The following is a 25,772-nucleotide window of genomic DNA, read 5'->3' as shown; positions in this document are numbered from 1 at the left end:
GGTCTATCATGATGATGCCAGTATCAAGGCCCATGAACGGAGAGCCCCGCGGGAACCTTGTCACTCTAACCAGCCAGGCTGGTTTGCTGCTATCCGTACAAACGCTGTTCTTTCTGTCACTCACCCACAAATCCAAACAACAGCCTCTTTCTACTCCTCTTATCATGCCGACTGACGGGGTCACAGGGTGAGCTCCACACTGGGCATGCTCAGTCATTCACGTATTGATATTGATTTTTTTTTCTTTCTTTCTTATTTTTGGACAGTTTGTGTGTGGGCAGAGAAAGAAACGGGGGGTCAAGATGAAGAGCAATAGATAGAATTCTGACTGGCAGTAGAGGATCGAGCCTCCCCCACCCCTCTCTCTCTCTTCCTGTCTCTCCCTCTCTGTCTATTCTCTGTTTCGTGGTTGAACTGAAGGAGCCCCATATCCCTGCATCCCTCTCTGGCTGCCATTCAGCCCCATCGATCTGACTCAGGGCCCAGCCAACCCCAAGGGAAAACGAGGCCCTGAGACACACTATCTCTTTTATGGTGGGGGGGATCCTCCAGTTCAGACTGACGGCTGACAGCGCTGATAAAAACATGTCCCCCCTCCCCGCTGTATTGTCCATAGCAGACATGCTGTTCACAATGTGTAACCTTTACAAAGCTGGCTAGACTTTAACCCTATCGCTGTGGGCCACCGTCAGTGGAAAGTGGGGTAGAGCCAGAAGAATCACACCCTATATGGATTAAACTACCACATCTCTTATGTTTCTCATCGTAAAAAAGACTTGGTGGCTTTTCCTGCATTGAAAAAGAGCCTTAATGTTCTCTTAGGACAGTTACTTGACCCCCATTTCTTTCTTGCTCCGCTGTTTATCTATTATAGGCCAAGTCACTCTTGCAAATGAGATTTTTAACCTCAATTAGCTTTTTCCTGGCAAAAGAAAAAAGAAACCTATGATTGCTATAGTCATCCCCCTTACCTAAATGTTTCCTTTTGTGCCGGTTGACTTTCATCTCACTTTTTATCTCTGCTTCTCATTCTTAATTGAAATTCAAACATTAAATCAAATTCAATCATTCTAGCCTCTTGGTTCTTAGCTGCTGACACAGTGCTGCCTGACCTGCATCGCCTCAGACTTCTTCTCTGTCTCTCTCCAGGGAGGAAAAGGAGCGCTGGATACGAGCAAAGTATGAGCAAAAGCTGTTCCTGGTGGGGCTGCCCCAGTCGGACATGCCCCTGGGGCAGCAGCTGCTACGGGCGGTGGTGGAAGATGACCTGAGGTTGGTGGTGCTGCTACTCGCCCACGGTACCAAGGAGGAGGTTAATGAGACCTACGGGGATGGAGACGGACGCACTGCACTGCACCTCTCCTGTGCCATGGCCAACGTGGTCATCACACAGCTGCTCATTTGGGTGAGTGGGCTCTTGCTGTGAAGAGTCGGGTCAGAGTTGGTTCTAGAATTTCGGAACCCATCGGGTAATCGTTTATTTATTTTACTAGAGTTCAGACACCTTTTATGCCCATATATAGAGATCTCTGTATCTGTCAGTCCTTGTCCCTTTTATGCCCATATATAGAGATCCCTGATGTCATCAGTATATGCCCATATATGGGCATGCCCCCTTTTGTGCCCCTATATGGAGCTGACTGATTTGATTTGTTTGTGCCAGATGCCATGACGACGCATTTAGGTTAGACAACACACTCCATATTTGGGCGTAGCTGCATTGGGAACTCATTTTATGGTTGAGTCATCCGCCGGTCCTCCCTTAAGCCAATTTTAATATAGGATGGATAATCTGTCTATGGGCAGTGGCCGATTTTGTGGGCTAAAACCGCTTAGTGTTACGGCCACTTCCTCTTGCGACAACAGCAGAACCTCTCCAACCACATAATAATACTTCAGTAAAGTACTTCTGTTAGCTCCATTCTCAAGTTGTAAACAAAGATGGACGTTAGAATGGAGGAAGTGGCCGTATAGAGCTCACCACTTGAACCCCAGCTTCCATATTCTGAGGGGAACATTAACCAAAAATAGCAGATCAACCTCACAACGTGTCACAATGCAACACAGTGTGACCTTGTATATCGGCTATTTTTGGCAAAGAGATTTGGTGTAGATGGGAAAAAAGCAGTCCAAGTGGTTAGATCGGAACCTAAACTGGAACATGTAGTTTTAGCCCATTGGCCCGGAGGCTAATTGTCTGCAAATAATGAAATAAACATTTTTAAAAATCACGATTAGCCGATGGGTGCTGAGATACATTAGAGACAAGCAGTAATATAGTTGACATTCATTATTTAGAAAATTCATGGAAAGTTCTTGAAGGGAAATGGAAGTACTTTTCACACACATAACAACCACATTATGTATGTAAAGTGTCTCTGAAAATGTCTCATACCATATCCTCTCACAGTACGCCGTGGATGTGACGAGTCGGGATGCGCGTGGCCAGACGCCCTTGTCATACGCCCGGCGGGCTGGAAGCCAGGAATGTTCCGACATCTTGCTTCAACATGGCTGCCCCAACGACACCAGTGGCCTGGCCTCTGTGCCCACCCCAAACATGAGCCGGCGTAATCCCAACATCAACAACAACAACGCCCAGTGTGAGCTCAACCGCAGCATCAGCATCATGTAGGAGGAGACAGGACCACACACAGCTGTTGTGTGCTGTAAACACTACCCAGTGATTCCACCTCCATCTACTAGCAGATTTCTCTTACTCCTCTGTTCCATACAGTGTAGCCCAGAATCAGTGGACCAGTCAGTGGTAATGGACAGAATGCAGATATTCCACTACGCTGAAGGAGTATGCGTTTGGGTTGGTGCGCCCAGTGGACTCTGTACAATTTCTTTGTTTGTTTTTCCCACTTATTATGATTGTTATTTTTGTGTTCTGGTTAGCTCATATTATTGTCACAGAGGTGAATCTCGGTCAGAAATGATCATGATCAGCTTTAAGCTTTTTGTTGTTAAGCATCAACCAAATAACTTCGGCATTCGCACCCTCCTACGAAAAGCATTTCCTTAATGCTTGAACTTTCCCTCTCATGTCAGGAGCCATCAGGAGCCAAACCGAGCAGATCTTGAATGCATACGAAAGGTGAAATGTCCTTATTTCCGAGCCTAAATGTACAGATATAATAATGTTAGGAGTTGGTTTTACAAGAGGCACAGTCTTGTTGGAAAGGGACAAAATCTTATATGATAGTTTACATCAATGTCTATGGCTATTATGGCTTCAATATGACATATGACTTAAATGCAGCTATCAAACTCTTGACATACTATTCATATACAAAGGCAAGGCAATTATAAATGAGAAGTACAAATTATTCAAATACTCACAGGAAAAAGGGTTTTGTCATAAAAGAGTTGATTGCACAATGCCTACAGCATTTGTTGAAAGTGAGCCATTTTCTCTTCCACCCTTATGATCCTGTTGCAAATCATACATGATTAGAAAGGAATTAAGGGGCAATATGTTTTATGACCATTGAGTCACATAGCTTTGTAAAGATGCCTCTTCAATCAAAATTCATTCAAAGGGTTGATTGAAAGAAGGAAATTCATTATGACATCTTTGTTGAAATATTCTTTTTTCCTTTGGATCTACAAGAGTGTGTTGATAATTGTTTGACACAGATACACAAGCGCATTGAAATATCTATTCACTTCCTCTGGTCGAAGCCCTAACATTGGTACACACAAACACATTTGCTTTGTTGCTGTGAAGTACATCATACAGTGTGTGTGTGTGTGTGTGTGTGTGTGTGTGTGTGTGTGTGTGTGTGTGTGCGTGTGTGTGCGCTTGTCTTGCTATACTTATGAGCACCAAATGTCCCAAAAAGTGTATTTTCCTGGTCCTCATGAGATTAATGGTAGTTTTTATGGATTAAAAATGATTTTAGTATAGGCTTACAATAAAGAAAAGATTCAGGTTACATTCCTTGTTAGTTTATTTTCCTCCGCTTAGTAATATGCTTAAATTCAGAGGGTCGTCTCGTCTGATCTGAGGTCGTAAGCAACAAAGGTTTGTTTTGCTAAAAGATTTAACATTCATGTACAATTGCTTTTGGCATCCTCACAAGTATAACAAAACGTGTGTGTGTGTGTGTGTGTGTGTGTGTGTGTGTGCGTGCGCGCGTGTTATCTGTCAATTCTTTGCAGCAGAGAATGAATGGGCATTTCTGTTCATGAACATAGGAGAAAAGACACTGGAGAAATGAACAAACATGTAGGAGGTATTTTCATGTACAGAGTTCTGTAAAAAGTACTTATTCTTCCTTCAACTTATCCTCATATGAACATTGTGAACTTGCTCTGGCTTTGGGAGTCAAACAAAATGTCCCTTCTCCTTTTCCTCAAACTTATGTGGGTTTACCCCAGCCTCCGATCACCTCAACCTAACAAAAGGGACATAACCAAATGGATCCGAGAAACTAAGATGACTTGAAATAAAACTGATATTTAGAGATTAAAAAGAACAAGAAGGGATATAAAGTATGACCTGAATTGACACTCTTCAACATTGATTCAACGTGAAATCAGTCGTCATTCAGCTGAGAGAGGGACTCGAACAAGAAATACACTCGGAGGGAATTGACACTAATATATTCTGTCAAATTTCCTTTTCTTTCTTCAACTGCCATTTAATATTTTAAACTTGCTTTTTTGGTCATATATCGGTTTACAATGGCAGGGTTTATGTTTACAGATCAACTTTTTGTATCAACTTGGTACTCAAATGGCATTCCCCAGTATTTCTAGTTTATTGAAGCCCAGAGAAATTGAATATGTTGTCAGGTAAGGGTAACTGGTGAGCGTAAGAGAGACTGATAGCTGAGACACGCATGTCATCAGATTATGTTTGAATTGGTTGCAGTGGTACTGTACAATTTCAATGGCCTTGTGTGGTAGAATTCTCTATTGGACCAGCATACTGTATTTCAGTGAATTCACTACTTTCAACCTGCCTTCCCTATTTTGGGCATGTCACTATAGGCGTGGCGAAGATTTAAAAAGAAAATAATTAAAAACATTAAAGCATTGCAGATCTACAAGCTCACAATGTATTGCAAGCTTGCAGTTCAGCTTCTTTTTTTTTTAACGTTTTTAAGTGGTTGGGTACATTTCAATGTCTGAGAGGATTGCTAAGAGGAGCTACATATGTTAATAAATACCTACTTGTTAGAGATTACCTGAACCCTCTGTGCCACAAAATGTCTTATATCCTTCCCTAAAATCCCAGAAAACTGCCTCAAAAGGACCTCTTTAAAGTAGCCTAAAGGGAGAGTATAAGTGTACATATTAGTTCAGTACTTCTATCATAAGACATACTCCTCTTAGGCCAACAAATTCTAATGGTTATAGGTCAACTTCAAGTTCACCGCGACCTATGAACCATATTTAAATGTTTTTATTTCTTCTTTTAAGCATAATGTAAGGTACTTCTGTTTGGTCCCAATGTTTCTACATTGCTTGGCCATCACTGGTACTGGTGTATAATGATGTACATTTGACATATTTATAATGCAGTATGTAAATATGGTTTTTTTTGTTTGTTTTTATTTGTTTAATTTTCCTATTGTAATTCCTTATCTTTCCGTTAAGAACGTGAAACAAAGCAAAAGCTAAAGAGTTACTTGTTGTATGCTTGGATGCTTGGCTGACTGTTGACCTAATAATAAACACTCCAATAAAACAATGTAGCCTTCCCTGGATTTGGGAAATAAACAAATATGTGTGTAGCACTTTGTCACATTTATTGTGCTTATTTTGCTGCTGGACCCAACATTTTTATGGTTAAACTGTAGTGAGCTGTCTAGAAGTTTGTCTGTCTAATCGCAAACCACTAGACAATCAGTGGCCCATTCCATCTGCATGCTGCCAGTAGGCACATTTTTGGCGAAGCTGTGCTTTTTGTTTCCGCCAGGCCGAAGGCGTGGCCGAGACTATGTTTTCGTCCCCGTCCGTCCATCTGTCCGTCCGTGTGTGTGTGTCCGTCTTATCTGTGACCAGCTAATATCTGGCACCATTGGCTCGATCAGCGTGAAACTGTGCACGGACACTCCCTGATGGCCAGAGCAGAAACTCTGCCCCAAATTTTTCACATCTGCCATCACTACCAGGATCAGGAGACCGATTTTTGCTAAACTCATTTTTGGGCGGTGAAACCGCCCCTATAAGTGAGATTTGGAAAAATGTACATTTTCCTGCGCTGTGATCTGGGCCCAGGAAATTTGTACAATTATCCTGCGCTGTGATTGGCCAATCACAGTCTATTCAGGACTGTGATTGGCCAGTGTCACATGACACATGTGCATAGCCCTATATAAGAAACCATAACTTGAAAAAAACCAAAAATTTGTTTTTTTCAAGTTATGGTTTCGTCCATCATAAAGAGTGTTTCAATAAATGTATTTATCTTTTGTACATGATTGGTTGACTCCATTCAGTATTGTGATTAGCTAGCTGCTAGCAAGACACCGCCCACTTCACACAGGGTGTGATTTTTTATATTACTCCTACAAATTTGGTCCAAATATCACTCAAATCGGTATACATTATCTCTATAGTCATGTGATAGTCACGGATCTGTAACATTTTTCAGATTCCATCCTGATTGGCTAAGATTGGCTTCCAAAGTTTGCAGGAGTGGCCTGTTTTGAACAAAAATACCTCAAATCATGAACGCAGCGTCATTTTTTCCCCTTGGATTCCTTGGATCATTGCACAACTCTTCAAAAATGCCACCTCCATTTCCACCTGACAAGTTTTCTGCCATGTGTTTTTATTTTGCAAAACACTTTTCGCTACTACTACCGATTTTGTTCAAACCACCTAAATTGGTAGCCTACACCATATCTCTGTAGCCATGTGATCAACACTTTTTGGATTCCATTCCAATTGACTACGATTGGCTTTCAAAGTTTGCTGGAGGGGCCCATTTTGCATGAAATGCCACAACCATCGCTGGACCGATCTGTGAGAAACTTTGAAAGTACACTCCCAGTAGGCCAAGGAAGAACCTCCGCCCCACATTTAAAAAATCGTCCTGTTTTTGCCAAACAATTTTAGGCAAGGCAAGACCTATTTTTGCAAAACAATTTCTTTGCTTCTATTCCTACAGATTTTGTCTAAACCTCACACCTTATCTCTGTAGTCATGTGATCAAGACGTATCTGTCAGATTTCTCACATTCCATTCCAATTGGCTATGATTGCCTTCCAAACTTTGCATGAGTGCCTCGTTTTGCACAAAATGCCATAAATCATGAACACAGCTTCCGATTGCTGTGAAACTTTGCACGCACTCTCACAGTAGGCCAAGGAAGAACCTCCACCATTTTTTCACATCGGCCTCATGGTGGCGCTACAACAGCCCACTTAACGTTTTGGCCAATAACTCTAATTTTACACTTTTTGCTCCTACTAATTTTGTCTGTCCAAAAAAAAACACAAATCGGTACACATTATCTCTTGGGTCATGTGATCTGATGTACTCTGGGCATCGGCCGACTCGGTAACGATACAAATTGGGAATGCATGTTATGCAATACCCGTAGTATCCATTGTCAGATTTAATTACCTGTTGTACTTGTCTGTGTCCCTTTTATGCCCATATATGGAGATCCCAGATGTCATCTGTATATGCCCATGGCATATCGGTCAGATAGGCGGTTCTGGACAGCTGGATCTCCATATATGCCTGTATATGGGCATATTGGTCGGATCTCGATTCTGGACCGCCTATCCGAACGACTCGGGCACTGCACTCCCTCGAGTCCTCACCGATGTGCGTGCCGAGTTTGAAGTCGGTCAGTCCCATACGCGTAATTGCGCATGTCCATAATGGGCGTAGCGGTCGGATCGGCGGTTCTGGACAACCAGATCTCCATATATGCCTATATGGGCTTATCGGATCATTGGTGGTTCTGGATAACTGGCTACCTGACCAACTCGACGCCGGGCACGGCACTCCCGCAGGTCATCGGCGCGTTGAGTTTGAAGTCGGTCGAACGGACGGTTCTCAAGATACGTGAAAGACACGCGGACAGAGGTTTCGTGCATTTATTGTAAGATGGACACTTGAAGTCTCACGCCAACAGGGAAGCTATGCCTATGCCGTTATTAGACCCCGTCTGGTTAAAGATAACATGATAGACCTACATTACTTATGAACAGGGGTGTCGTGTTTTGACAACCGAACATTTGTGAGTTTGTTTACGCTGGAAAACGTGGGAAGGATCAGCGACCATGTGGTGCACTGTGTACCACAGGGAGGACCATGGATATGCGTTAGGTTACTGGTAACACATGATGGAGGTGAAACCGATGGAACGGATATTCAGGGCTTTTCAGGAGTGACTGAGAATGAATACTCATGAGAGTTGATCAGATGGAGAGACCCCAGTGGAGATTAGATAAAGTCAGAACAGCCTTTTCTAGGAAGGTGTGTACCGTACACACCTTCCTTCCATTGTGCTCCATCTGAAAAGAGTAAAGGTTTGCTTACCAGGTAACTTTCGCACATCTTTCATCACTGTTTTATACAACGTAGGTTATTAGGTTTCCTTTGAGGAACCAGTGTTCTACCTTATTCAAACCAAAGCCAAGCCATACTACCGTGTCAAGACCTACCCACTGCTGTGAGTTGTGACCAAAGCCTTTGTCGCACGATGGTGTTGCACGCTGAAAATAGCAGGTGTACAGGCACTGTGAGCTTGTAGAGCTAATATTTTTGGCAGGCTAACCGGTTTCGACGGCACAGCATGCAAAAGAGCAGTGCTGAGATGCATCGCTCACTGTATTCGGGTAAGTGAACTATATCCTCTCTACTTCCTGCTTGTGCCCCCCCAAACACTCTCTGAGGATTAAGATAAAGAAGTGAGCTTAGTGTCAGGGAGCACAACACAGCAGGGAACAATGAAAAGCTGCACTGTTCAGAGGAGTCAAACCCTTACTAATCCACTTTTTTCTGCTAATCTTGTCTCAGCATATAATGTTGGCTTACATCCCCTTCCTTTTCCTCTTTGTATTTTTTTTATCACCTTAGTGTCTTTCTTCCTCTTCCTCTCAGCTCAGATGGTCACACACACGCACTCACTCACTCACTCACTGACCTATTTCCTCTCTCTCTAAAGCCAAGTTTATACTTATATGACCAAACATAACAGATTTTTAAGTGAAAAACCTGACACAACACGGCCGCAATAAATGAAAATCAACACTTCATAATTTCTTCTATTGTAATGATTTTTGCAGACCTCCAGCCTCTTGTGTTTGCATTAGCAAGAGTACAGTGCTCACAGGCACTGCTGTGTATTTTGGTATTTCATCAGGGCCAGCTAAACAGTGAGGAGGGCTCTCTGACGCCCACCTCTCCTCAGACAAATTGCCTCCCAGATTGCAGAGGTGGGTCTGAAGCTGATGGATGGGTACACAAAGACCTGACGAGGCCATATTTGCAAACATTGCATCCATATTTCCATAACATGCAGCATGCTCTGGTCCGCGGTTGCTTTAACAGCGGCGCGTATCAGGCAGTCAGTTATGCGCGTGGTCACCAACACAAAACATCCTGTCCGAGTAGCTTGTCTAACATCTTTGTCTCTGCCTGTCCTGATATGGATAGGCTTCCGTCGCTTCCCAGGCGCCCCCTGACGCCACCCCCACGCCCTGGCCCATTGCTAAATGTCTCTTTCATCCTAACCAGAACTAAATGTCCCTCCTTTCAACCCTTTAACCTCTTTAACCAGTAATTATATCCACTGGGGTCTCTCCATCTGACCAACTCTCATGAGTATTCATTCTCAGTCGCTTCTGACAAGCCCTGAACATCCGTTCCATCGGTTTCACCTCCATCATGTGTGACCAGTAACCTAACGCATATCCATGTTCCTCCCTGACCCCTCTGACTGCCCTTTATCCATTTCTTCATACTCAATTTCCATAGCCTCATCTTGCTAATCAGTGATCATCTCTCTCTCTCTCTCTGTCTGTCTCACACACACACACACACACACACACACACACACACACACACACACACACACACACACACACACACACACACACACACACACACACACACACACACACACACACACACACAGTTTTTTCTCACTCTTCTACCACACATCTCATTTCTCCATGCCCACTCTTCTTCTCGCCCTTCCTGACTTAACATACATTCTTACTCCATATCCATCTCCCACTCTCCTCATTTCTTTCCTCTCTCTCTCTCTACCCCTCTCTCTCTCTCTCTCTCCTTCCCCCGTTGGCTTGTGCCTGCATTTCTCTGTTAATTTGCCTGAGAATGCATTAGCTGTAATGAAGGCTGAGGGCCGAGGGAATCCTCCAGGGTTCCATTAATCATCCCCCCTCAGACAGGCAACCTTGATTACAAGTGGCAAGAAATTCATTAGAGCCGTGCCTCTGACAACTCTTATCTCCACCACTAGATCTGACTCATTAGGCAGCCAAATTAAAGCTATGATGGCCCTGATGAAACTCATCGCTTGTTTATCTTGTGCGATTTGATGCATCTGCCCATACATCACTGTAGCCAGGGCCGTCCAGACCCTCCCAAGAAGTCAGGCCTCCAGCCCGTGGTGAGCAGTGCACACTCACACCAGGGGCGATAATGGGGTCTTACGCTCTCTCTCTCTTTCTCTCTCCAGGTGCAGAATGTGGGAATGGTTTAATGCATTCGCTGAAAGGGACTCATGATATGTCAATTTGTGATTCAAGTACCAGAATGTTAAAATGATACTGCTACTGCCTTGAGACGTCGAGGTGTTCACTGAAGATAATGTACCTTTAATGGCACAGCGATTAATATGTGTGTAGATTAAAGACTAAGTGATTCACAAGATAACTTAAGCTTTTTCACCAATGGTTCATACCAAAATGGTATATCATTGTATATTTCTGAGGGGTAATTTGAGGTCTGTCTAATAGTTTTTCTTTTTTTTCAAATTACATCTTCTGCAATACCTTGAGATAACTAATAAATTCAACAGCCACTAGTTTTATTTGAATTTTAGTTGAAGCTTGTGTCACATTTTTTGTATTGTGGAGTAACATTTCGAAAGGAGCATCTTCAAATAGAATAATTCACAGGACTTTGGAAATGTAACAAGTACTCTTAGGCTACTGGGTCAGCTATGTCATAGCTCTTCATTGTCACCTCGATACATACACGCTCACCAAGACTGAAATAGCGGTTTACACTCTGGCACAATGTCACAGAGTTGACATGCTATATTAGTCAGCTCTTAGATCATAATAAAACTTCCACTGCTCCTTAAATCCCCAGCCAAGTGTCACAGTCTTCATACATGAGGTAGACAACCAAATAAGCATGATGTTTATGACACTCAGGTGGACAAGATTAAGAATTGTCTGTCTATGGTTTGGGGTCAGGCTGAAATCAAATGGGATTTAGTCTCTGCAAACGGTTTAACATCCATGCAGCCTATGCATGAAATTAAAATACATGACAGTGGTCATAAGAAGTGTTAACCACTTAAGCTGTATTCTATACTTAGCTGTACAACAGTGTTGTAGGGTGATTGGTGAAATAGCCAATCTACAAGCTAACAATGCATTACGATGCAAAGTGTTGTGAGGTGGTAGATCGGTTATTTTCGATATTTTTTAACTTTTTGAAAATGTTTGGAAAATTGTCACCTAATGACATGCCCAAAATAGGGACGCCAGGGATAATGTGGTACTGTGGAATTCTGAATATTTTCCAGTCTAGTGCAACGGTTTCATATACGCTTTGCAGGCCACATGGCTCGGGTGGATCCATGAGCTGTCATGTTTTTGTTGTTTGTAAGAGGACCACAATGGAAATAAGTCCTGGACCTGGACTTTATTGGGTTTTATCCTCAAATTGTATTGATTATTATTTTTCAAATAAACTAAACTATCTTAAATCAGGAAAAGGCCATTTAGGTCTGGTGATTGCATGCATTATGGGATGAAGAATGGACAAGTGAGCATACATTTTGATCTCTGCCAGTTAAATATTTTTGAGGATTTCTCCCCCCCCCAATCATCACATTTCAAGTTTCAACTGTCGGACTGTGTGCTATTTATATATCTTGTGGCATCCTGATTTAATTTAAAGATTGTACATTTTTAGACTTTCTGGGTTAAATCAACACTGCAGATTTTACTCTGTATTGTGGCTGTAGGGAACCCAATCACTTTCTCCCATCTGAAATGTTGATTTAGTTAAATTATTCTAATGCAAGCTTTTCTGGATGCAGTTCAAAGAGATCTGTCTAAAAACCCACACCAGGCCATGTGAGGAATATGAAAGCTTGCATAAAACCTCAGGCTTCTTTCCCTTTCCTGGTATATTTGGTCAGATCACAGCATTTTCATTTCACCTTTCTGAGATTGAGGCTAAATTGCAAACCTGATTTCACATAATTATGCTAATATTATGCTTTTTTACACACTCAAGAGTGCAAATAATATCCAGTATTTTACTATAGTTCTAAAAAATAACATGGACTATGTTAAGCTATGTATTTGTTAGTTGATGTCTTTAATTGACAATCAGTAATTCTAAATAAAATTGGATATGAGCTGTTGAGATGCTCTTTAGTGCTTTCCCTGAACAGTGATAGATAGAGTAGTTCATTACAAGGTGTAGGTGTAGGACATGGCCATTCTAACGGCTTCCATCAGTCCAGCTTGAGACAACATGCATGGGCTCCTAAAGAGAGATAAATGACTGAGCTACTATTAAAAAGACCCCGTCTGTAATTATGTTTGCTGCTTTGTGAAGAAGTTCACATAAATAAAGTGTGCTATAAGCATTTTAATTCACAACCGAAGACATACATTATACCCTGTCCAATCAGACCACCTGTACTATGTACATTTAGTCACCATATAAAAACGTGGACTTAATATTAAGTAGAACCATATACTCAAATAATAATAAACATAATAATGATAATAATATTAAAATCAAATATAAATTACGTTTTTCCTATTACCTAATGTTGCTTGATTAAATTTGTGTTACCAAAAATGTGTGTTAATTGTACTTTTTCTTCATTCATTATTTTGGAACCACTGAAGTAACCCTTTTTTTTTTTTTAAACGTAAGCAGTCTAAAAGGCCTCATTGCTAGTTGTAATCTTGGTTAATGAATTACAAGGCACAATGAGCCTATTTTGTCCTGAAACCTGAAACCACTGTTTTCATATAAAATAATAATGATTCAAGCCGGATCCCAACTTTTATATAAACTGATTTATTAAGTCAGTATACTTTACAGTTCTTCCTCGTTTGGTCATTTATTTCCTTCACATCTTTTTTTCTCACAACAGCTGGCAAATGTGGTTCCTACAGTTGCAAAAAAAAATAAAAGAAAAGAAAAGAACAAGGAAAAGAAAAAGAAAACGGTGTAAGGAAAGGTACATGCAGACGTGACCAACAAAACGTAGCAAATACAAAAATTTAAAATATTCACCAAATTGAGTAGCCTAGAGGACATGCACATAATCAACAAAACTTTTAGGCCCTACATTTATAAATACTTTTTAAAAAAAATGAATGTACACAATCTCATCTCATAGTGCCCATTTGCGTCATATTGACAAAGATATATTTACATATTCACAAAACAATAAATAAAAATCGAGAGCTTATTGACAAATAGTTCATCTGTCTGCCAGCAAAATCCTCTTTTCTGGAGGTTTAGAACATGGCTCTATTTCGTCTCTTGGACAAAATAATATAATCCTCTTTTGTGCTTCATGCATTCAACAAATCAGTGGAACATAAGGTCCAATGGAAGTTTTTCTTTTTTTTCTCTCTTTTTCCCCCCTCCATCTTATAGTTCAGGGATCTTCAACGTTTTTCAGACCAAGGAGGACCCCCTAGCTGAGAGAGAGAGAGATGAAGCAGGGACCCCCACTACATATGTGTGTTTTCAGACATTTAACCACTTAAACCTTCGATACTTTGTAAACTTGACCATTGGCTCTGTACTTGGTCTGCTCTTTTTTTCCCTCTATACACCAAACCTCTTTGCCGAATATAGCAGATCTACAAGCTCACAACAGGCATTGTGTGCTTGTAGATCTGCTATTTTCGGCTAATGTTCTCCTCAGAATAGGGATGATAGGGTTCAAGTGGTTAGTGTAGGAAAAAAAAAGTCGGCCCCCCATAGTTACTCTGAGGACCCCCTAGGGATCCCGGACGGACCCCCTGTTGAAGACCCCCGCACATAGTTCATGGTCTCGTTCCTTGCTCGATTTGTTGGTGTTGACTCCTCACGGCGAACCTGTTGACGTGCACCGGGATAGGCACCACGATTTTGGGATTCCTCACGGGCTCTCCCGAGCGGTTGTTGACGTTGCCGGCCTTGATCCGTTTCCACTTGGCCCTGCGGTTCTGGAACCAGATCTTCACCTGCACCTCGCTCAGTTTGAGGGCGTGCGCGATCTGCGAGCGTTCGGTGAGCGACAGGTACTTTTTACAGTGGAATTCCTTCTCGAGTTCGAGCAGCTGTTCGCTGGTGAAAGCCGTTCGTCTCCTCCTGCTCTTGCCCGCGGAGGAGGTGCCTCCTGTCGGCAGCGTCTCTTGCGATGATCCGGTCTTTAGTTTGCCCTTTTGGGATAGAGAGCCACAGTTGTTTCCGTCTGAGAAGCTTTCGTTTTCACTGTCCACTGCCGAGCTGCAGTCCTCTCTGTCGCTGCAAGCAGTGTCTGCTGACTTGAGGTCCAACTTCTCGTCGTCTGAACTGTACAGTTTGGTTTCACCTAAAAAATGTTAAAGAAGGAGCAGAACAGACATGTTGGGATCAATGCCTGAACATTTTGCACATTTTAACAGTGTATTTTCGCTTATTTATGGCCAAGGGGGTATTTTAGATGACAGTGAAGTAACAATAAGAAAAAAAGAAATGGAAAAAAAGACCATTGCTGCATATAAGCAACAAACTATATGCCTACTATAAAAACTGGTCAAACATTTTTGCCAAATTGTCAAATAATATAAGAAAGAGGTAAAATGTGTGAAAATAGCCGACAGGGCGTTGTGAGCTTGTAGATCTGCTATTTTCACGATATGTATCTGTAGAACCGAGTCAAACTAAATATAATGCCTCAACTCCATACAATTCCAAGTGCTTGACAGGGTGGGGGTCCCCAGTTCAAAAATGATTATTTTGGGGGGTCCCCAGCTCAAATATGATTATTTTGGGGGGTCACGGCCTGAAAAGGTTGAGAACCACTGATTTATGCAATGCAAAGTTCGGCTGAAAGTATAAATGAGTGCACTGGCCCGTTTTAAGCCATTGCAGATTGGTTTAGGTCAACAGTGCTTTGCCAAAATGTCAGCAATTAAAAATACACAACAACAATTTTGTATATTTCACACACATAAAAAAAGATATGCTTGTTTTTTATTTGTTAGGCCTACGGGCTGCAAAAGACAGCCCATGTCATGCTGAGTTTAGTCCTTATTGCTCATTTAGTTTTCAACGTTGAGGTAATTTGGTTGTAAATTATAGTCTGTAAATTATAGGCCTACTGTGTGTGTGTGGGTGTGTGTGTGTGTGTGTGTGTGTGTGTGTGTGTGTGTGTGTGTGTGTGTGTGTGTGTGTGTGTGTGTGTGTGTGTGTGTGTGTGTGTGTGTGTGTGTGTGTATGTGTGTGTGTGTGTGTGTGTGTGTGTGTGTGTGTGTGTGTGAAATCTCATAGTAAATAAATAAATATGAATTTCTACAATTACAAATAAATTTTCCATGAAAAAAATATATAAGTAGCCTATAGGCCCACACTTCAATGCCGAAATATAGTCTACTAATATTTATTAATAACCGTATAACAACAAATGTGTTTTACGCATCATAGCTTACTTTTTTACGCAACAGTTTTTATAGTGACTGACCAGGCACGAGAAAGTACAGTAGGATCCACATCCACCAGTGTTGCCATATTTTGTGAGAGCAACCAGGTCTAGGAAAACAAGCCCAAAAGAAGCGACTAGGCCACATGCATGGGCACTTTTATTGAAAATAGCCGATCTACAAGCTCACAACGCGTCCCATAGCGACTTGGTGTGAGCTTGTAGATCTGGAATATTTGAGAGCCACTTTAAAAAATGATTACAAAACTATTGAAGCAAGCCTATAAATAAGCAAGTAGGCCTACACTTTAGAAACAAGCCCCAAATAACCACAACTATACCAATTTTTACAAGCAACTTTAACGCAAAACCAAGCCCAAAGTCGCTTATAATAAGCCGAGATGGCAACACTGATTCCTACCTGATATTGTTTGAAAAGTTTCAGAGAAGTTGAGCCGCTCATCAGAGCCCTTGCTCCTCGCACTCCGCCGCTCCTCATGCGGACTCTCCTGCCTCCTCGCCCCCAAGGGGTCCGCGGCCCGCGGCCCGGCGGGCAGCTCCTGTTGCGGCGGGTAGAAACTGTCCGGCGGGTCCGAAAAACTCGGCAGCGTCGTGGTGAGCGCCACCATGGATGGCATCGAGCCCTGTCCCAAACTGGCACAGAACGTGTTGGTGAGACGTCCCGCGAACGACGCCAACGGCGCCAGCGGAGGTATACCGGACAGGGGCGAGTGGTGCGGGATAATCAGCGGTCTGTATGGCATGAACATGGGGTAGCCCGTGTAGAGCATGTGTCCTCCCGGCCTGGGCTGCGTGTGGGTTCCTATCAGGGAATCGATCGAAAACGCTGTCCCGTGGCCGCCGGGTCTCTGCATGTTTGAGAGGCAAGCAAGCACTTCTTGCTGTATAGAAAGTTATAAACAGGTGTCCTCCTCTCCTCCTCAGCGAATAGGGCGAAGCCTTCAACACACAGATGGAGTGAAGTTTTAGGGTAGTAGGTCCAGTACCATCATCATCCCTGGGACTTCACTGGGCTGCTACTGCTCCGGATCTCCAGCTCGCTATAATATGCGACCTGACGCTTTGCACTACCTTTTCCCTCTATTTGTCACACACTGAGACATAAACATACGCTCTCTCTCTATCTACCTCGCCCCCTCTTTCTCTCTCTCTCCAACTCCTCCCTCCGCGCCTTGTGTGTGTGTGTGTGTGTGTGTGTGTGTGTGTGTGTGTGTGTGTGTGTGTGTGTGTGTGTGTGTGTGTGTGTGTGTCACACACTGAGTGTGTGAGAGAGAGAGAGGGAGAGAGATAGAGAGAGCTTTGGTTATCATCTGCGATACAAGAATGAAAAGGGGGTGTTTCCCTAGGGGCTCATCCATCTTCCTCAAATTACGCTTCATTTCCTTATTCAGCCTCTGACTTTTTGAGAAGCGGTTAGTTTCCCAGTGGATAGGACCAAATAGACCCCCCCGCGCCCTCCTCCCCTTTTGCCAGGTTCACATTGACTGGAAACGGTGTGTGTGAGAGAGACTGACTGCTCCAGCCCTTCCCCTTCTATAATCGTTGACCACACCAACCCAATCAGCTATTATTAATTTTGATTGATGATAAGTAATTACTTTGGATTCAAGGGACGACATAAAACAACGGTGGCTTTTGTTGAAGTGTTTGGGACGGATGGCATCGGGAGTCGGGGAGGAGGAGAGGCAGATGTTTCTCCACTCTCTTGAGAAGGCTTTTCTATTCTCCACGGGCTAAAACAATGCGTTTGGGCCTTTAGAAAAAGTGCTGTAACAATTGCTCCCTGGAGAGAGATACTCGGTGCAAAATTAGATTCAGATAAAGGACATTATGTGTGAGGTCAACGGCAATACGGGGCAGGCATTGCACTTTGCAACCATGGCCTCTATTATAGCCAAACGCACTTTGTGAACTTTATTTGAATCGCAGTAAATGCAATCTTGAAATGGTCTCACTTGACCAATGTTCAGCCATGGTTCGTTAAATTATTTTATGGCTGTTGTAGCTATAGATCTGAGAAGCATGTGTGATAGCCATTTCACAATGATGCGCACATAATTTTGCTGTGCGCTTTAAATGCATCTCTAATCAACATATGCACGGAAAATCACGTTTCTCTTTTCTTTAAGTGTTGATTTAATCGGAGATCATTTCAGCGTTTAAATGCCAATTGGAACTGATGATGATTAGCCCTATTGAGTCCTGGGTGCGCGGGCCCTCCAACTGGTCGTCTGATTGCACAAGGGCATAAACATGATCACCACCGACTCTGATTAGTAATGGAGGACCAGGCCATGCCGGGCCATGCTAATTCTGATAATTGCAAATGACTTCAGCATCTCTCTTTGATCCACCATCCAACCTGATGGTTCTCCTCTCCCGCGCTTGCCTCCTTTCTCTCTGTCTGTGTGCATGGATGGACAGAACCAAAACCGTCTTCCCACGATTTGATTTGATTCGATTTGAACACAACAGATATAACTTTATAAATGAAAATAGTATGTCTCTTTTATGTTAAAATAAAATTAGTTTAATGGCATGTTTATTCATTGGAGAATAAAGTAGTCGAACATGAAGATTATTCAAACCCAATAATTAAGCAAATGCTATTGAGGTTGTTATAGGTTTATTATTTTATTGCAATAATAACTAGTATGAAAATCAATGCAAGCTGACATTTTTCTCTGGATGTGTCCATGCCATGGATACTATAGGCTACTATAGGCCTACTATAACTATTTCTGTGTTAGCCTAACTATAATATTTTTGTGATATGACTGACATTTTTTTTACAGGTAATCTGGCTGCATAATATCTCGTTTTGGGCCACATGTTCAGATTTCTCCACAATCTAGCCAATACAGTCGGTAGGCTATCCAAAGATGACGTGTTTTCTGAATGAAATCAAAATCACACCTGGTCCACACAAGCTTGGTGTAAACAATAATTTACAAATGCCTATTGTAATGCGAATTGGGTTTGTTAAACTTTTCTTTTTAAATGTTTTTGCTGTCATTGCTGACGTTTTGCCATGATCTAAATTCGTCCGATAAAAAAAATAATATAAATAGTATGTAGGCTACAACATTTATCAGTCTTAATAAAAAAGGCACACAATAAGTGCAATGGATACTTGACCATAGAAATACTTTGTTATTGGGAAAAACATAGACAATTATTCCATTAGAATCACAATTATAAATAATAAGTATTAGTACGCTACTTATCCAAATGTCTAGCCTTGATTTTCAACAACCCATTGGAAAGTGCTGTGCATTATCAACATTGTGTGCATGTATTCATTTTTGTGTGTGTCATACAGTGTAAAGCTAATGTAAAAACGAATATAGTTTTTGAAAAATACAAGTAATAGTCTTGCAGTTGTTGATTTCCTACTATCGATGCATCACATTCCATAACCCAGCAGAGAGAGAGAGTGTCCATAAAGGAGGAATAAAAGAAAGCACATTCAGATACTGACACTGTAGTCACCTCAAGTCTATAGCACCCCCTTGTGGTGTAATAACTTTAAATAATTTGGCTTCCTTTAAAATACGAGCTTGTTTCTCTTCAAAAACTAATTTGTGGCCTCTGAGGTTATTAAGAAAACATGCATTGTATGAGGCAGGGTAGTCTTAGCAGAACAATTTCTGGGGTCACCTAAACTAAAACTGTCTGCAGCCTATTTATATCAGGAAAAGACAACACTCTAAACTACAAATGTCAAATTCTTTGCCTGTCAGGCTATACTACAGGATGTTTTCAGTGGATATAGCCTCTGAAGTCCAGAAGCAGGTAGTTTTTGAGGAAAGTGGGCAGGTTGAGTTCGGGGACCACCTCGAGAACATGACCCTCCAAGAACGTCCTGAGCCTGACACGTGCCAGATGCTGCAGGGAGCGAGGCGTCTGGGCCAGAGAGAATAGGGACTCATAGAACTCCTGGTGTTCCTGGGAAGGGAACAGAGAAAGTCTGGGTCACTGATTCATGTACAGTATTTCCATTTTGTGTTAATTAATTAATGTATTTATTTATGTATTTATTATAAATACTATCTCTACAGTAAACGGGTAATAATGCAACTGACAACTATAATGCAACTGACTTTTTTAGTAAATATCATCACTATAGGTACATTGTATGTCTGCATCGCTCTGTTAAGTATTAAATGAGGTTTGAAAGATAGGCTACAGTTACTAACAGACGTTCAATGTAGATAGACATTAAAATAAATCACCTTAAAGACCTCTGGAGAGACTGCTTCCACCCAGCTATCTGTGATTTTGAGTCGAGGGTAGGCATTCAAAAGGACTTCAATAGTGCGTGGAGACATACAGCAGTGTTTTAAAACCTGGAAGAGATGTCAGAGCCAAGTGACATGATTCATACTTTTAATGCTGAAGTTAGTGATGATGCTTATGATTCCATAGAATCAAAGAAACAGAGTAATTAAACACTTGTGAAATGAACAGATTGGTCTTCCCTCTGGGGGTTTAACTGGAAATTATGCAATTAGTGCTAATTAATCTCCTATTAACACTTGCATAATTAGGAGGCAGACATTTTGGAGCACGTGGATTCAGCAATACTTGTAGTCTGTTTCCAGCAGAGTGAAACACTTGATGTTGTGACTCATGAAATGTGAGAGATTCAACTCTGTAGTATTACAATATGCAATGCTCTTTAGTGTCTCTAGACTTTTACTCCATCATTTCTGCATTTTTGTATTTTATTATTATTGGTCTGTACTTGTTCATTGGCCTGTGCTATATCTGTACTTGTACATGTACGTGTATTAATCCTGAAATGCCTTAGTCTCAATGATTTGCCTGCATATTATATACAATTGATGTATTCTTAACCACTTAAACCCTATATGTACAGTAAACAGCAAGGGGTTCTGACAGGGGTCTGTTCTTGGCCACCTCATTTTATCCCCCATACACCAAATCTCTGAAAATAGCCGATCAACAAGCTCACAACGTATTGTGTTGCAACGCGTTGTGAACTTGTAGATCTGCAACTCTCGCTGAATGTTCACCTATTGTGACCTGCCCAGAATAGGGACACTAGGGTTCATGTGGTTAAATGTAATTTTGACTTTTCTCAGATATAAGGATTTTTACCGTGGGAAGGGCTACCGGCCACACCAGGACAGAACCGTAGTTGAGCAGAGAGCGGACCACCCGCTCAGGCTGTTGAGAAGTCTTGTAGCATACCATTTGTAGGATCATGTGCATGGGGGCCTTACAGCCATAGTTCATCGCGTTAACATCAGCTCCGTGGGTCAGCAGCAGGTCCACCACATCTGCATTTGCATGCTTACAGGCCATGTGTAGCGGAGTCTCCTTGTCCTGGTCTCTAGTGCGGACATCAGACCCGGCCTCCACTAACAGCTTGCACGCCTTGAAGTAACGCTCCAGCTCATGTGGCTCCTGTTGCTCTGAGCACGCAGCATTGAGAGGTGTGAGACCACGGTTGTTCTGTTTGTCCACAGCAGCCCCATAGCGCAGGTACAGTTCAATGTGCTCTGGAAGGCCATTCTCAGCTGCTATGTGTAACGGAGTGTCATCTTCTTCGAGGCTTCGAGCGGTTATTGCAGCACCAAACTGAAGGAGATGCTTGGCACACCTGCAGCAGAATGAAGTACAGAACATTCAGGTATAATATAGACTGATGTAGACGACAAATTAGTCCTGTATGCATACTTTTTTGGAAGAGCCATTATTCTGAACTTGACTCACTCAAAGGATTCAGGGATGGTACACATATGCAAGGGCATGAGCCCATCTTCACACACTGCATTGGCATTTGCACCGTGGGACAACAGCAGTTTGGTACACTCAGGATGGCAGGTCTCACAGGAATCGTGCAGAGCAGTGGTGCCACCAGGTGCCAGCTCTACATTGGCCCCACGCTGCAGCAGGACTCTCAGGCTGTCCGTGAAGCCTCGGCCAGCGGTGATGTGGAGTGGCGTGGTCAACTCCTGCTCGTAGTTCAAAGACCACAGCCCTGCAAGCAGAGGTGAAATGTGTAGTAAACACTGTCTAATCTGACACCTTCCCAAAGATGGGTGTCTGTTGGAACTACTGGAAATGCATAGTCATTGCTCATATTCACACGGTGCACCCCCCTCCCCCACTGGTTAATATCCAAGTTATAAACCAAATATTACCTAATGTTTATTAATGAATTGATCAATTTAAGAATTTGACCAATTGTGTCACTCCTTAGAATCAGTTGATGAATCTTGATAAATGGAACCACCAGGTACCAATTCAATAAACCCAAAGACGTATCACAGCTCTTTTTGTTTGCTTACTTGCTTGTTTTTGCACATCTGTGTCAGACATAACCTAACTTGACCTCAAAACATTCAGACAACCTACTCAGTCCTCTGGTGTTGAACCTGAAGTTCTTCCATTCCTCTACGTTGCTGGTGTCATAAGTGGCATCAATAAGGTAGTCATACTCTTCATTCTCGTCCAGGATGCTAATAAGCGTCAGGTCATCTCCTACCAGCAAACAGTTCCAGAACTGCAGGATACAGCCTGTGGCCTTAGCGGTGGCAATCACATCGCTACGGTAGGGCTTCTGTTTACGCCACTTTATGGCAGGTATCGAGGTGGCCATGCTGAATGATCCGACTCTCGCGTGGCAATGAAAAACTGTCTCAGCTGTCTTGCTTTGCACTTTCAGGAGTGTGGTTTCTATCGAAGGAAATGGACTGTTATGCAGCCTGTCTGCTTAGACAAGGCTATTTTAGGGAGGTGTTATGTGATATTCTGGGTCAGTGGGTGCCCTAGGCCTATAGGAACCTACCCGGGCTGTGGCCCAGGGGCAAATGACCACTGTGTCACATGTAACCTATTCACATGGCTCACATGCATGTGGCAATGAACCCATACCATCAGAGCATGTAGGTTCAATGGATGCATCCTTTTAATTGTGTAACACGGGATCATAGATTATCCTCCCTCTAGTATCATAAAATTGTTTGGCAGATGATTTTAATGCTTTATTTTATAACTAGGGCATCACTATGATGTGGTAGTCACTAGTAGCTGCTGCGTGACCAGCGACTTAAACACTTTTCAGGTCAAGTAGTAACACTGGACCAAAATAAAACAGCAGCTGCCATGTTGATCAACAGCAGTCATACATGATTCCTGGAGTGAACTACTGTACAATGGAAACAAGTCCCCAGGACGTTTTTGTGTTATCCTTTTAGCCCAAATGTCTGACTGTACCTCGTGCTGTTTACATTTCTGTCTAATAAAGTATTAAATCAATCAATCAATGGAGGACATTCATGTCAAGCTGATTATTTGACTACTAAATTGAGTTATTTGGCAGGCATGTGACAGAGAATAATAAATAATGCTTCAGTATGGTGAAATATTTTCAGGGTGGCATTTAATCATGATTATGCAGCACAATGGAACAGATTTCTATGTTTTGGATTTGTCCCTTGAGTGTCAACACATTTCATTGCTTCCAAGAAACTACTTAAATGTCCTCATGGGCTGCATGGAGGCTCAGCCAGTTTTGAATCTGACTCCCGTCATGTCTTGCATGTCTCTCCTCTCTCTCTGTCCCTATTCCTGTAGCTCTACACTCTCCTATATAAAGAATAAAGCACTTAAAAAGAAAATAAAAAAATAATCTCCATGTACTATAAATGCTCTTTTGTGAGAAATACAGGACACTTTGGGATATCTTTTGGTTGTACTATCTAGTTTCATAGGTGATTAGGACAGGTGTCAGTCTCATTGTCTTACCTTTTCCTTTGGAAACCCAGCGCATGTCTCCACCCTGTGGCTCAACGATGAGGTTGGCAGTGGAGCCTCTAGGGAAGAGGCGCTGCACAGCTTCAGTGTCTCCTGTATAAAGAGCATTCTGGATGACTAGATCATAACATATCGCTGGTGGCAGGACAAAGCTGGACCTTAGCGACACCCTGTCCCTGGCCTCCTTCTTCAGCAGGTAGCCATTGAGCTTACGGGAGGCCAGCTTCTTCTTGTAGTTGTCTCTCTCCAGCATGTCCTCTTCCAGCTGGAGAGAGCGCAGAGCCGTGGAAGAGAAGACGAAACTGCCATGTGACATTCTGAATACCTTGCCCAGAAGAGTGGTGTTGTACAAGGAGTATGGTTAACAACTTAAAACAATAGTGCTGTCTCTAGGTTTCTGTCTTTGTTTGTCTCTCTCTCTGACTAATGGCCACTATCAGCCTGTTGCCTGCTCTCAGTGTTGTTTGACTTGAGTGTTGTTTATGTGACACTTGCAGTGTGGCAATAAAGACTATTTATATCTCTCTCCCATGACCACTTCAGCTACAGTACCTCTGTTTGCCACCGGGTATGTTGCTTCTCTGTAACCCTATGTAACTCTAATTGAATGAGCAGTTTCTTATTTGGATACCTGTTGACTGGATTTTGGCTTTGGCAATGTAAACGTATGTTTTCTCATGCCAATAAAGCCCTTTGAATTTAAATTGAATTGACTGGATTGTATAACGATATACAATCATGACAGAAACACTGTACAGCAACCACCTAAAAAATTAAGATGGTTGCTGACTGTAGCACCACCTTCAGGATTGTTCAAGCCCATAATGGCATTTGAGGAAGTTTGGACTACATGCAAAGACTTTTAAAAATGTTCAAGGAACAAACAGACAGACAGACAGACAGACAGAACGGGTACAATATGCGCAACGGGTACAACGGGTACTGCATAACCCGGTGGGGCATACATTCCCAACTTTCATAGTTCCCGACTTGCATCGTTCCCAAGTAGGCTGGTGCCCAATGGCACAGGTCTAGTACTGTGAATTAGGAAATCACTTGCAAAGGTATATTTCAAACTAGTGTCAAAAAGTCTGTCAAGATACAATTCTGAGAACTTGGCAATTATGCACTCAGCAGTGCCTCTGTAGAAGGCCCATAGGATATTGGGCCCCATGACAACTTCTTCATCCACCTGAGGTGAAAGAGGTGTTGCTGTGCCCTTTTCACCACATGATGACTGGTGTGCTGATTCCAGGAGAGGTCCTCGTGATGTGAACACTGTCGAAACAACTGACTCCCTCTACAGCAGACCCGGTGATAGCGATGGGGTCCAGCCTCCCTCCTATCTTCCTGTAGTCCACGATCAGCACCATGTTCTTGTCCTCGACGTTGAGAAAGAGGTGTTCTCCTGGCACCACTGTGTCAGGTTGTTGACCTTTCTCCTGTCGGCTGTCTCTTATTGACTGTGATCAGGTTGTGTCGTATACGTGATCTTAGGCCTAATAAAGAAGTTGGAGCTGTGCGTGGTCACGTATTCATGGGTGTACAGGGAGTAGAGGAGGGGGCTCAGGAGTCAGGACACAGCCCTCCTGTGTTAAGGGGCAGAGGTTGAGTCTGTGAGCATGGTGTCTAGCCTGGACTACCACTATGGTGTTGAAATCTGAACTGTAGCCTACAAACACTTTTCACATAAACAAAATCCTTTTCCTCAGGTGGGTGAGAGCAGTGTGGAGTGTTGTGGCTGTAGCGTCATCCGTCAATCTCTTTTGCTGATAAGCAAATAGGTGAGGGTCCAGGGTGGGCGATAACCTTGTTTTTTTCGGCACTGGATCAATGGTGGATGACTTGAAGCTGTAGGTAGTACTCCCTTGGAACAGATATGTTCATGAAGACACCAGCCAGCTTGCATAACATGGCGAGCGAAGTGTTTAAACAAGTTCTGCTAAATATAATCCATACTTGCTCATTTCTATCAATTTGATTACAAAAGCAAATACAGTATGTGTCTAGATTAAGAATAGCTTATAGGATGGTTACATATAGTTTTCTCCTGGATTGCAGTGGATACAGAACCTGCTAA

General features: G+C 42.5%; 3 protein-coding genes across 7 annotated transcripts in view; 1 reads left to right on the top strand and 2 right to left on the bottom strand.

Annotated features, from left to right (window-relative positions):
* Positions 1-4,380, top strand: part of agap3 (ArfGAP with GTPase domain, ankyrin repeat and PH domain 3) — a 134,691-nt gene extending 130,311 nt beyond the window's left edge. For all 5 annotated transcript variants that reach the window (XM_080441228.1, XM_080441229.1, XM_080441230.1 and 2 more), the window contains 2 exons: positions 1,150-1,405; positions 2,411-4,380. In XM_080441228.1, the coding sequence (XP_080297354.1) occupies positions 1,150-1,405; positions 2,411-2,635 (481 nt within the window). In that variant the 3' untranslated portion in view covers positions 2,636-4,380. The remainder of the gene's footprint in view (positions 1-1,149; positions 1,406-2,410) is intronic.
* Positions 4,381-14,264: 9,884 nt separating this feature from the next.
* gbx1 (gastrulation brain homeobox 1) lies at positions 14,265-16,758 on the bottom strand (the record flags this gene model as incomplete). The annotated part of the gene is made up of 2 exons (XM_080440066.1): positions 14,265-14,794; positions 16,305-16,758. 2 exons carry the CDS (start codon positions 16,756-16,758, stop codon positions 14,265-14,267), a joined length of 984 nt encoding a protein of 327 aa, XP_080296192.1.
* Positions 16,759-19,624: 2,866 nt separating this feature from the next.
* asb10 (ankyrin repeat and SOCS box containing 10) lies at positions 19,625-24,128 on the bottom strand. Its single transcript, XM_080441253.1, has 5 exons — positions 23,684-24,128; positions 21,647-21,914; positions 21,029-21,533; positions 20,140-20,253; positions 19,625-19,852 (listed from the first exon to the last, which is right to left on the bottom strand). The coding sequence occupies exons 1-5, from the start codon at positions 24,006-24,008 to the stop codon at positions 19,667-19,669; spliced, it is 1,398 nt and encodes a 465-aa protein (XP_080297379.1). The 5' UTR covers positions 24,009-24,128; the 3' UTR covers positions 19,625-19,666.
* Positions 24,129-25,772: the final 1,644 nt, after the last annotated feature.

This window comes from Gymnoscopelus braueri (genome assembly GCF_963280865.1).
Source record: "Gymnoscopelus braueri genome assembly, chromosome: 10".
NCBI lineage: Eukaryota > Metazoa > Chordata > Actinopteri > Myctophiformes > Myctophidae > Gymnoscopelus > Gymnoscopelus braueri.
This window is presented reverse-complemented; position numbering and strand designations above follow the sequence as displayed.